Source organism: Mixophyes fleayi, chromosome 3, assembly GCF_038048845.1.
Source record: "Mixophyes fleayi isolate aMixFle1 chromosome 3, aMixFle1.hap1, whole genome shotgun sequence".
Classification (NCBI taxonomy): domain Eukaryota; kingdom Metazoa; phylum Chordata; class Amphibia; order Anura; family Limnodynastidae; genus Mixophyes; species Mixophyes fleayi.
This window is the reverse complement of record NC_134404.1, coordinates 116,350,387-116,362,993: the sequence shown is the minus strand read 5'-3', so window position 1 is coordinate 116,362,993 and position 12,607 is coordinate 116,350,387. Positions and strand designations below refer to the sequence as shown.

The window sequence follows — 12,607 nt, the reverse complement described above, 5'->3', positions numbered from 1 at the left end:
TTTCCAGACTACATCGGTGGTAAAAACAAAACAAAAAAAACCCAAAAAAAACACCACACCATAATCACAGTGCTCTTATTAAAGCCAGGTTTGCAATTACACACAATAGCAGTATCTCTTTAAAGTGGCCCAATTACCACAAAGTAACATTTAATACTTCAATAGTACGAAAATCTATCTACATATTGGGGGGAATTCAATTGGCCGTGTTACTGTCGAAAGTAACGTGGCACGCGCACTATTATCCAATATTAAGGTAATAGTGCGCATTATTACTGTTAATATGGTAATCTTTAACGCTGTTTTTTTTTGCTTGCAGCTCAGAGAGCCGCAAGCAGAAATCAGGTTTAAAATTACCATATTAACGGTAATAGATTTATCGCCGTGTTACTCGTGCCAAATTTGAATTCCCCCATTATGTCACTGATTTTATAAGACTGTTTCCATCCTTGGTTATTTATATACGTTACTAGTCTCCTATATCACTTAACTAGACAGCCTCATAATTTAGGCTGTTTTTTGCAGACTTCCAAATAAAATTCCTAGGTACCATACCTGTTGAATAAAGTTTCTAAGCTTCTAAGTTCTAAGCTTACTGATCACTGTCATAAAACCATCCATTTTAATTTTGTTACTGGATGCAAGCTCATTTGAGTGATAATGATTTGGTTGTCCAGAAACCAATGCAGTTTTTTTAGTCTGAACATTACAGAATTTAAGCGTTTAAAATTTTGTTACTACTAGAGATGCTCAAATTATTAAGTCACTTTGGTTCATCTGAACTTTAATCTCAAATACTAAAAAACATTCTTTTTCCCCCGACCACCATGTTAGTTCACAACTGCTAAGCGGTTGACTGAAATTTGTAAAAATAAATGATAAGTATAAGCTTCACCATGTTCGATCATAAAGGTCTGCATTTTGTAGTATTTTTAACATTTGCTACATCTGAACAGACATTATTGAGTACATGTATACTATATACAATGTAGAGATGTGGAGTGGGCAACATGGCATAGTGTAATTAAATACTTCTATTAGCCAAATTAACCAGTCTCCCTAAAGAAAGGTTGTTCCCCTTTAATTATTCCATTCTAAATTTCAAAAAAAATGAAAAACATCAATGGAGACCACATTTTTAATAGGTCTAAACAATTCAATCATCTTTAATTAGGGGACAGTTATTGGGGACAGCCATCTGCCATGGGAGGGAGCCAGTGTTGGAGGACTGGGAGTCCCTATACAAGAAACAATCAAACTAAGTATCTCCAGGAAAATGCACTCCTTCAAGCAGGACGATTCAATTTCTTGAAGCATAGTTCCAAGGATAGCTGCTGCAATTTTCAGGCTCTTACAGAACTACTATCCGATTGTATGATGGTGAGCATTTCAGGGATGGCAAAAATGGAGAGCTGCCTGAAGAAACTACATATCACTGCAGGAACAACACTACACGGAGCAGTTTCTATAGTCTCAGTCACTAGAGTTCTGAGAAAACATGAAAGTCGCATAATGTTATTAAAGGCAGTGGGGGAAAAATGCAGCAATAGATTTTCTTTCAGGAGGTATAATTGGATGCTATTAGCTTTTCCGCCAACGCCATTTCCTTGACAGCAATGACACACAGAGCATTATGACGTGGACCCCAGGCAGCAAATTCAACCACAAAAATAAAAGCTGAATATTTCAGGCTGTGTAGCAGCACTTCGCTGCCAAGAGACAAACATAATATTAACGCCTAGAGCCAAGAAGTGAATTCTGGCATTGCACTTTTGGACAATAGTAATGGATATATTGGTTATATAAACAAAACCTTTATTTCAAAGAAGAAGAAAAAAAGGAAAAAAAAAAAAAAAAAAGTTTGTTCATTCACTAATTTATTGATAAAACTAGCAAAACAAAGATAAAATTGTGTGAAATGAGGGTGAATTAAAAAACGTAACGCTGAGTGCATATTTCAGATAATTAAATCTTAAGTATCTATAGTTTGGTGAAATATGAATGTCCTCAAAACAAGACAATCAGATATGCACTCAGAAACCCTTCCCCTTTTAAATGACCTAAAGGGTAGAATCTCAACTATGTATCTTTATAATGAACCTCTATAAAGATAAATAACCAAGATTCTACTTAGTCTTAGGATTACAAATCTCCATATGGCATTTTTCAAGAGGATATAGCACATCCTTTCAAGGTGGTCATTAGGTTTTAATGAAATCTGGACATTGTGATCCTGGCATTGCTCAAAGATCAATTGTCAGAGGAAAAGACATTGCTTCGAACGGATGATACAAGAGGATGGCCAAACAATTGCTAGATGGATTAATTAGGTGATCTGACAGGTTTACATTGAGGCGGTGGAACCTCACAGCTTAAACTCATTCTACTGGAATCTTTGAGTGCCCTTTGGGCAGTACAGCATGGAGCCTCAGCTAGGCAGCTGTGTCGGGCAGCCACCTAGTCCTCGGTTCTTACTTTCATTAAGTTTTATATGTTCCATGTTTGTTTTGGACGGAAGGTGCTGTGCACCGCAGCTCCCCCATCCCCATCCTCCCATAAAGGGCAACTTTGAAAAGTCCCCATCATCAGAACCCCCATAAATGTAACTTAAAACTAGATCTGTACTTATGTTAAAAACCTTTCTCTGAACCAGTTGGTGGATACTGCACACCCACCCTTTATGCTCTTGTTCTCACGTAAAAAGTTATGTTTTTAGGGAATGTTGTTTCTCGCCATCTTTGTTCCTTTCCTATTATTTGCCCTGTGGGACTTGACTAGAAAAATAACAGAGCTCCCTGCAGGCAGAGGATATAGAAGGGGGAGGAGTTTAAAACTTATTCTCAGTGTTCCTCATAGGATGTTACAGCAAACATGTTTCTTGCTTTGAAAGAGTGCTTAGAGTTTATTAACTGTATGTGGTCACGACGCTCCTACACGCCCACCTGATATAAATACTATAAGGGTATGAGCAGATATCTACACACAATTATAACTTTCTTATCAAATATTATACAAATTAAGATTAATAGCACTATTTCAGTCAATTTATAGCTTATATCACACCCCACACACACACAGTCTGTTCCATCATTAAAATAAATTTCCTTCTGAAATGGAGATGCACTCACCTGCTGACATAATTGCAAATGAGACAGAATCGTGTTGTTTTAGACTCTTTCTCCATAGTGCGTCGCAGAGCAGCCTGTGCAGCTGATGTCATAGAGTCTGCTTCATCCAGAATAACTATTTTAAATGGGGGGCATGGTTTGCCACTGCAAAACAAATAGGTATTTGCTAGGAAGAGAAAGGCATTTTATGCAATAAAAAAAAAAAGAAAAGAAAAAAAAAAAAGGACATGTAAATGCACCGTGATAAGGCCATACAGAAAGAGTGTGGGGGTGTTGGACATTGTTACCAAATTTACATTTTACTAGTGAGGTATTTATTAAAATATACACCAATTTTGGTGCCATATTTTCCAGTTTTGGTGAAAAATATTTAGCAGATCTGAAAATATTCTTTGAAGACTTTTTAAATATAGAACTTGACATGACTAAGTGCAACATACGAGTGGAAAACCCAAAAAGTATGTGGCTTACTCTGTCCGGGTGCCACCAACTGTTAACTGAGAGAAATTTTTCACTTTCTCCCGAACTACTTGTATTCCTCTTTCATCAGATGCATTTAATTCTAATACGCGCTGACGAAACAATTCTGGCCTGAAAATAAACAAAGAGAGACAGCAAGTAAGATAAATAAAAACAACTAAGCACCTGGGAGAAAAAAAAGAAAATAAGTAAAAATGTAACCAACAAGAAACAATTTTGCACAATACCCTACAATTCATATTTACATATTCCCTTCAGAGAAACATCTGCTGTCATCAAATTTAAAGTACTATCCTTGAATTTAAATACTGAAAAGAAATTGGTCAGAGCTCCCATATTTAATTTGTCAATTTACTAAACAGCAGTCACTACATGGATGAAGCATATCTTATGAGAATGCAAACTTTTGAGTCTGCCCCTTGTAAACCAACCAATCAGCATGGTGCATTTTTGCAAACCTGTCAGTTACTGTCGGCTGTATTAAAGAAGTACCCCCCTCTATCATGAAGACATGCTGCAAAGGAGTTACAGAGTAGACATATTTAGTGAAGTACAAAACCGCCAATGATGTCATGCATATTATTCCCCTCAGTTATACAGCCTCTGACATATATTAATGTTAAATTGGCTTTCCTAGCTTTAAACTGGATGCTGCTTAACGATTGCTAAATCACAGCAACCAATCCAATAAAATCGAGAAATATACTTTACAGATGTTCCTTTGGATCTATATAACTTAACAGACACTCCCAGTTCAGACAGTTAATATAAAAAGTAACAAACGTAGCCATACCTGCAGTGTTGCTTTGGTTAGCACTGGGAAAGGCATTTATCAGGCAAACAAATGTAAAACATTATATGCAGGTTATATATATTATAATCTCTAATTAGGACGTGTATGCTACATCTAAACAAATGCACAAATACCTCTCCCCATTTAAAACGGAGAGATCAAGCACAGGACCAGATAGCCAACAGAGAGAATTAGACAATGAGTGGTTCAGAATGTGGCTGCGTCAGCAAGTAACGGATCTTTGTCTTTTGTTTCCTATTGTAACATACCCATAGAGCTCTCTGGCGGCTGCCAAAATTGTAGATGTTTTTCCAGTTCCGGGTGGCCCATAGAATAAAAGATTAGGGAGCTAGCAAAGAACAAAGAAAAAAAAACAGAGTAAGCAAAAATACTAAATTAGCTATACAGACACAAAATTAGAATACACAAATATGCAAGTTCTGTTAAACCATAGAAGGGTTATATATTTCCATATACAGAAACAGAAGTATCTATCATTTTTCTATTTAATGTGGAAATATATATATATATATATATATATGTACACACACACACACACAGACATATATACACACACACACACACGTACTTACAGTATATTTACATGTTTGAAATTGAACCTTTTTAAAAAAAAAACAAAAAACACAACAAAAACAGTAGGTTGTGGTTTGTTGGTGATTACATCATATGCAATACAAACACCTAGTCACCTTGAGGGGCAAGGTGAACAAAATATGACTCAATAAATAAAATAACATTGGGGGCCTCAAATGATGGCCTTAATTTCACAGGAGTCATACCTTTGTGGATACACAACATGAACAGTAGGTTAAAATATGTCAAGCTAGTGAGAAGACATCACTGTCCAATCAAAGGTTACCTAGACCATTCTAGTGCAATGCACTCTCCAATACCAAAGTCACTATTAAGGGAAGCTACTCATAAGTAGAACCACTTGCAGCCATACTGGTTTAGAGGTATGGTATGCATCTGGCTCACCTGTCTTTGGAAGCCAAGCAACCTCTATTCAATTGTACTTTCATGTTCCAATAAATGTTATATCTGAGTGCATTCTTTATTTGCTATTGCCAATCGGTGATATACCTTGCATGCTGCAGATGAAGATGATAGTTACCAGATATGGAACATCAAATGTGTCACATTTAGCAGATTACTTGGACTTCCTGCAACAGATTAACACTAGACAAGGATACTAGCATTTCCAGTTTCCACAAGAACACATATCGACATCGGGAGCAACGCCAAGATGAGTAGGACCATTAACAAAACAATGTTTTAATTTGGCAAATGCATAGTAAGTAACTTTTACCCTTCACAGAGACAGTACTTATTGACAACATAAGTACTGTCCATCCTATACACAATCACTCCTCTGAGGTTGTGTTATAGAATATGCTCTGGTGCCTAATCAGATAAGAGATCCAAAGAATACACAAAAGTTATGCCATCTTGTCAGCATGACACGTCTCCATTTGCAACACGAGGCAAAACTTATTGATTGAGAGGCACATTAAATCAAAGGAAAGAAGCATATACACTTAAATACTTCCAGCATTGTATAATCAAATCTCAATAAAAACCATTGTCAGGAGTGCATTTAAAATATCTCCATCAGTTTGAATGATAAGGGGAATCATTTAGTGAATGTCAAAACAAAGCCTAGAAGTAAAGGACTTTGTGGAGTCTCCCATCCTTTTTAGTGAAATATTGATAATTATGCCCCTCCCCCCCATCTGTTAATAAGCAGCAGATGGAATCTCAATAGCCCGAGTTGGTGAAATTTCCCCTGAAAAATTAAACCCATTACCATAAACAACTGCTGCATCAATAAGTGGGAACACTCGCTGTGCACCTTTCAGTAATGGGGTTGAGCAATCGCTGTTTTAAACTTCTCTCATAATGGATCTATAGTAAGTATTTCACACATAAGAAGTATTGTGCTTGGGGAATCCTTGCAGGTCATACTTAGGGATTACTCTGTTCTGCACTCCGGAATTGGTGGCACTATATAAATAAATGGCAACTATTATGATGAGCTGAAAGCACAAGGCCTACCATCAGTTTCAGTTACACCATTCCTTTCTAAAAAGAATCATAATTTGTGCCGCCTGGATTTTTCCTTCACATTCAGAAAGGACATTTTAGTCCGAAAAAACGGGTCTGTAAGGTTATGGACGGCCTATTAAGGTTGATTGTTATATTGCAATGAAGAATCCCTCATTTTCTCGCCCAGAGTCCCTTTAGTTAAACTATGATCTGTATATTATGAAGTACCTTTAGACTCCAAGGAAAACTGTTCAGTTAACCCAGTGATTTAATAAATATGTCAGGCTCCTGCTACATAGCAACAACTTTAAGAGATTGTAAGAAAAATTCACTGTTCTGGGAATACCTCCTCTAATTAGAATGGCATTAAACGGGATTATGCAGGCTCTAGATTAGCTACAATGATTAAAAAAAAAATTGTAGCTACCCATTGTCTTCCTTCTAAAAAAAATTAAGAATGTGGGCATGTTGTGTATACAGAAAAGATCTAGGTTTGCCCAACTAGCAAGGTATTGTACAAAAAGATTAAGCCAAAAGATAAAGTTGATCTATTGTGAAGATAGTATGACATTCAGAAACAGATGTAAAAGTTCCCATGTTATTCCAGAGTGACATGTGCAGGTGACAAGAAGCCACTACAGTGCATGAAATATAGTTTACAGAGCTGTAAAAAGTTTCAATTATGTGTTACACTAGTGGCAGCATTGGTTCTATGGGCCTTCCAACACAAACTTCATTGAAAAGTGTGTGGGTTGTATGGCAGGTCATACTCTGTGCTATGAAAAGAAGTCTCAATACTAAAATTACAACTGGCATTTACACACCAGCCTACAAAGCTTGCCCAAATATCTTGGATAACTACACACTATATTTATAGAAAGTCAGTCCAGATTAACATGCAGCAGACTGCAATGTTTTTACTGCTACTACATCAAGCACATAGATACTCCCTCAGACAAAAGGTCATTGAAAGGGCTGCCCAGTAGTAGACTTGAGGTTACAGTTTGGGTTTTAGAATTAATCAGCTATATAGAAATGTATTTCTGAATGTTGGAATGTTCAAAGAGTAATATAAAAATATTATGTTGATCTGAAAATATTAATGTACATTATATGTACAGACACATTCTGTCTCTTCATGTCAAGTTGTAAAAGTGCTTACGGTCATCTATTACACATCCCTAGTCACCAACTGCAAATAAAGGACAAATTTCATCGGTAATTTTACCATTACATGTTTGTGAACCATGCAAAAAAACAAACAAAAAAAAAACCATAGGGGTGAGCTATGTGCATTGGCAGGTACTATCAGACCCAACAATAAACAAATAATAATAATTGCTGGAATGATTATTATTTTATACACATTATAATTATATTATACACAGCTTATGCCTAACACATAACCAGGCACATTACACCCCAGCCTGTGACCACACCCAAAATAGAATCTATAGTATTACAAATCAGCATGTGCTCCCACTAATACTATCCCAATCTATTACTGTTTCTGTGGCCAAAGCTGAGCCTTCCATTAGTAAACTCCAGTTGCGACATCCCATAGTTTCCAACTTGAACAGTTCCCATTAGCAGCCATAGTGAAAAGCTAAATGACAGGAACAAATTCCAAATTGTTTCCATCAAGCTGCCATGCAGAGCAGGATAATAGATGGAGCTTGTAAAACACAAGGGTACATTTTATTATTTGCACCATGACAACAAGGCAAAGGGGATTTATCAAGCCCTGATTTACATCTCACTTTATAAAACGACCATTAGAGCAAAGCATTTTGATGAATATACATTTGTTGTCAGTATAAAAGTAACAGCACCAGCCCCGTTGAGACAGCTTAACAGTAATAATACCAATCAAGTGACTTAAAGATGGCAATAAAAACACATTTATTACTTTCACAGGTATAAATTAATATATGCTACACCAACTATTAACATAAGGGATTTCATTTTTGGATCTTTGTACTTCCAAAAGTCGTCATTGCTCAGAGATCACGAAACATCCATTATGTGTTCTTCAGGTCTTAACACTTACATTTGCAATTCTTGCTCTGGGCCCTCACTGATCTTAACTAGCTTTAACACTTATAAGGGTACAAAGTCTCTAAGCCAGTGTGTCAAGACAGATATTTGGTTGTTCGTACAGTCCAGCAGGAAACAAAGGCTCTTCCAAAATTCAAATGTGGTGTGCAAGTTTACATAGGAAAACATGCTTAAACATTCTATTCTTACTCACATCTGCTCCTTGCAGTGACTTCTTCAGCACAGCCACCACCTCCTCTTGGAAAGCAACTTCATCGACACATTTGGGTCGGCTAGATGGAAATTACAGCTAGTTAGTGATCGATGGAAACAGGATGGAGAAATATATGCCATAAAACATGAGACATCAACCAATGGTTTTTGAAATTTTTTCCTTACATTGTTAAATGTAAGACTGTTTACAATTCTTGGGTAGATAGATACTCTACTAGAGAGTGCAACTTTACCTGAACAGAGCAAAAAAAACTCCCAGACTGCTGCTCTGTAGGACGACGAAGGACTCGGTGACCAACCAAATGTCGCATTTGTAAATAGGTAGGGGGTAACCCATCAATATATATAATTTATATAATGTGTTTATTAATCACAAGAGGCAGTATCTGTTTAAAAGAAATAGTTTCAGGCGGCGTGGCGGCACAGTGGTTAGCATTGCTGTCTCATGGGTTCAATTCCCTCTAGGGCCCCATCTGCGTGTTGTTAGTACGTCTGCATGGGTTTTCCTCAAGGTACTCTGGTTTCCCCACACACTCAAAAGACATACTGGTAGGTTAACAAACTGACAAAAATAGAAAATAAACAAACAAAGGTACAGGTATATGTTGTAGATAATAAAATTTCTCTGTGTAGTATAGCAGGAATAGGTGTCTGGCTAGTACACCTTAAAGCCACACATATACCGTATATACTCGTGTATAAGCCGAGTGTTTCAGCATACTTTTGTATGCTGAAAAAGGGCACTCGGCTTATACACGGGTGAACTTACCTGGTGTCCGGTCCCTCGGCTTCAACTTCTGCATATGCGTTCCAACACAGGAAGTTCGGCATTTGGAACGCAAACTTGCGTTCCAAATGCCGAACTTCTTGTTGTTGGAACGCATATGCGTTCCACTGCCGGGTAAGTGAAACTCTCTCTCAAGACTGTGCGGAGAAATTGTTTGACCTGGTGGATAGTTTTGCTAAAAGCAACAAACGAAAAGTAGCAGTGTGGCCTTTGCAGATAATTTTACTCGTTCTGTGCCCAGAAATTATCCAGGACATTTCTAAGGAAGTTGTAGACGAAAACAAAATGAACAAGGTGAGAACCTGATACCTGGGAGGGATTTGCAGCATAGTTAACTTTCATGGTAAGATGGCGTTTTAGCCAATTGTCCCCATGCTTTTAGGCAGTTTATGTGGAAATAATCTGTCTGAATATAACATTTATATTAGGTTAACATGGTAAGTCATCCAATGTTAAGTTGTAGCTTTACATTTTTGACATATTCCTGGGTAAACATTACACATATAGGAAAATTGTAAGGTGTTACTATATTTACACAAAAGCAAACGTGCCCTTTGTGACCTCCCACCTCAATCTGCCATGGTGGCTCACAGGGCTGAGGAATTCAATTGGTCCATAATACTTCTGTAGAATTCTGTTCTAGAACTGTTTTAGGATTATAGTACTGTACAGGGTTCTCTCTCTCTCTCTCTCTCTCTGTGTGTGCAATTACATAATGAACAAACAATACAGCCACCATGTTCATACATTTATATCCCTACCCCTTTATTTAGGTTAGGTTGTACCCAATGCCAATGATTTTATAATCATTTATGAATGTTCCTTGTCATCTACTGTTATTTATGGTTTAGCTAAAAATGATTTCATAGATTGAACCTATCATTTTTATTTAGGTTTCTAAATTAGCGCTCTTTTCCACCCTAGACTTATACTCGAGTCAATAAGTTTTCCCAGTTTTATGTAGTAAAATTAGGTGCCTCGGCTTATATTCGGGTCGACTTATACTCGAGTATATACGGTACATAGTTATTTTTAGTGTCATTAATGCCATGTATTGTTGTTATATGTATTTTATCATTGTATTGCATCTGGTATACATGTGAGACCCACCATTATTTTTTATTGAGTTTTAATAAATTTATTTTTCCTCATTGGACGCACCCTGCACCTTTGTTAGTTTATTTAATATTGATATGAGATTGGCAACCTCAAACTGGAGATGCGACAAGAGGACTAGTTACAATAACATTTATTTCTATAGGATCATATACATGGTTGTAGCACTATAGCCATATTGTTTTTAGTATCTGACAAAAATAGACCCTAGTCTGTTTGTGGTAGGAAATTTAGACTGTAAGCTCCAATGATGTGAATGGTTCCTTAGAGGCTGCCTCAACCTCTGAAACAATGTAAGGGGTTTTCATTCCTATTGTGGAAAAGGCACCATATAACAAAGGTAATATTATAGTTTCTATGAATACCCTATACATACTAGTTTAATTCATAAATGACTAAAAAACCATCAGAAGTATTGTGGGTATATATTTACAGAATCATTTCGGATGTGTGTACACATCCACAATAAACATTTGGAAAACAGTCCAGTACAAAGTTAATGGTAGTAATAAACAGTTCATATTCCCCCTTTCATTATTGCTATGAGCTCCTCAATCCATAATAATTAATTCTGCTTGCACCCAAAACTTTAATTCCAGTAGAACTGTAATGGTATCTTTCTAGCATAATAATAAGAAGACATTGGTACTTTTTAATGCCATAACGGTACTATGAATCTGTTATCTAGAGGGTGACCTCAGGGTGCCCTCATATGGACATCTGCATATATTACACTGCATTACATAATACTTTCACTCTAGTTAATTGTTAGAACAGATGCTATTTTCAGGCATGTATACATAGGTGTTTCACATATGTGTAAGCATCTATGGAATTGTAATTCCATCCAACAATTTTCCTGAGGTTTGGTAAATAAGCTATATATACACCCTGTGGTTCTTCCATTAAAATGTCTTATTCTTCCAAAATGGACCGAATCTCTTACTTTCCTTACAGGCTCCAGCCTTCTTATCTAAGCTCTTACTTGAATGGGTTATATTGAGTTTCAATTAGGAATGTGCACCGGCGACTTTTGAGGTCTCGTGTTTTGTGTTTTGGATCCGAATTTTCGTTATTTTTGAGGTTCGGATTTGTCTCGCAAAACACTTGACGAAAGGTCTCGGTTCGGATTTAAGGTATTGGATTCGGATTTTTTTTGAAAAAAACATAAAAAGTTTAAAAATCAAGTTTTTGGGCTTATTTTCACTCCTAGGCTATTATTAACCTCAATAACATTCAATAACAAGCATTTCCACTAATTTACAGTGTATTCTGAACACCTCACAATATAGTTATTAGTCCAAAACGTTGCAAAAAGGTATCTTTCTGGACTGCGTAGAGGAGTGGGTCACCACAATATCTTAAAAACCCTGAACTTTTATGATTCGCACCAATAATTGTACCTGGACTGCGTAGAGGAGTGGGTCACCACAATATATTAAAAACCCTGAACTTTTATGAATCGCACCAATAAATGTACCTGGACTGCGTAGAGGAGTGGGTCACCACAATATATTAAAAACCCTGAACTTTTATGAATCGCACCAATAAATGTACCTGGACTGCGTAGAGGAGTGGGTCACCACAATATATATAATAAGAAAACCATCAACTTGTTTGATTCGCACCAATAAATGTACCTGGACTGCGTAGAGGAGTGGGTCACCACAATATATTAAAAACCCTGAACTTTTATGAATCGCACCAATAAATGTACCTGGACTGCGTAGAGGAGTGGGTCACCACAATATCTTAAAAACCCTGAACTTTTATGAATCGCACCAATAAATGTACCTGGACTGCGTAGAGGAGTGGGTCACCACAATATATTAAAAACCCTGAACTTTTATGAATCGCACCAATAAATGTACCTGGACTGCGTAGAGGAGTGGGTCACCACAATATATTAAAAACCCTGAACTTTTATGAATCGCACCAATAAATGTACCTGGACTGCGTAGAGGA

The 12,607-nt window shown here is 36.8% G+C and overlaps 1 protein-coding gene across 1 annotated transcript in view; it reads right to left on the bottom strand.

Moving 5' to 3' along the window:
• Positions 1 to 12,607, bottom strand: part of RFC4 (replication factor C subunit 4) — a 32,605-nt gene that overhangs the window by 4,523 nt on the left and 15,475 nt on the right. Inside the window, exons 3-6 of the mRNA XM_075202212.1 lie at positions 8,720 to 8,798; positions 4,671 to 4,750; positions 3,600 to 3,719; positions 3,129 to 3,272 (exon numbers count right to left, since the gene is read on the bottom strand). Of these exons, the coding sequence (XP_075058313.1) occupies positions 3,129 to 3,272; positions 3,600 to 3,719; positions 4,671 to 4,750; positions 8,720 to 8,798 (423 nt within the window). The remainder of the gene's footprint in view (positions 1 to 3,128; positions 3,273 to 3,599; positions 3,720 to 4,670; positions 4,751 to 8,719; positions 8,799 to 12,607) is intronic.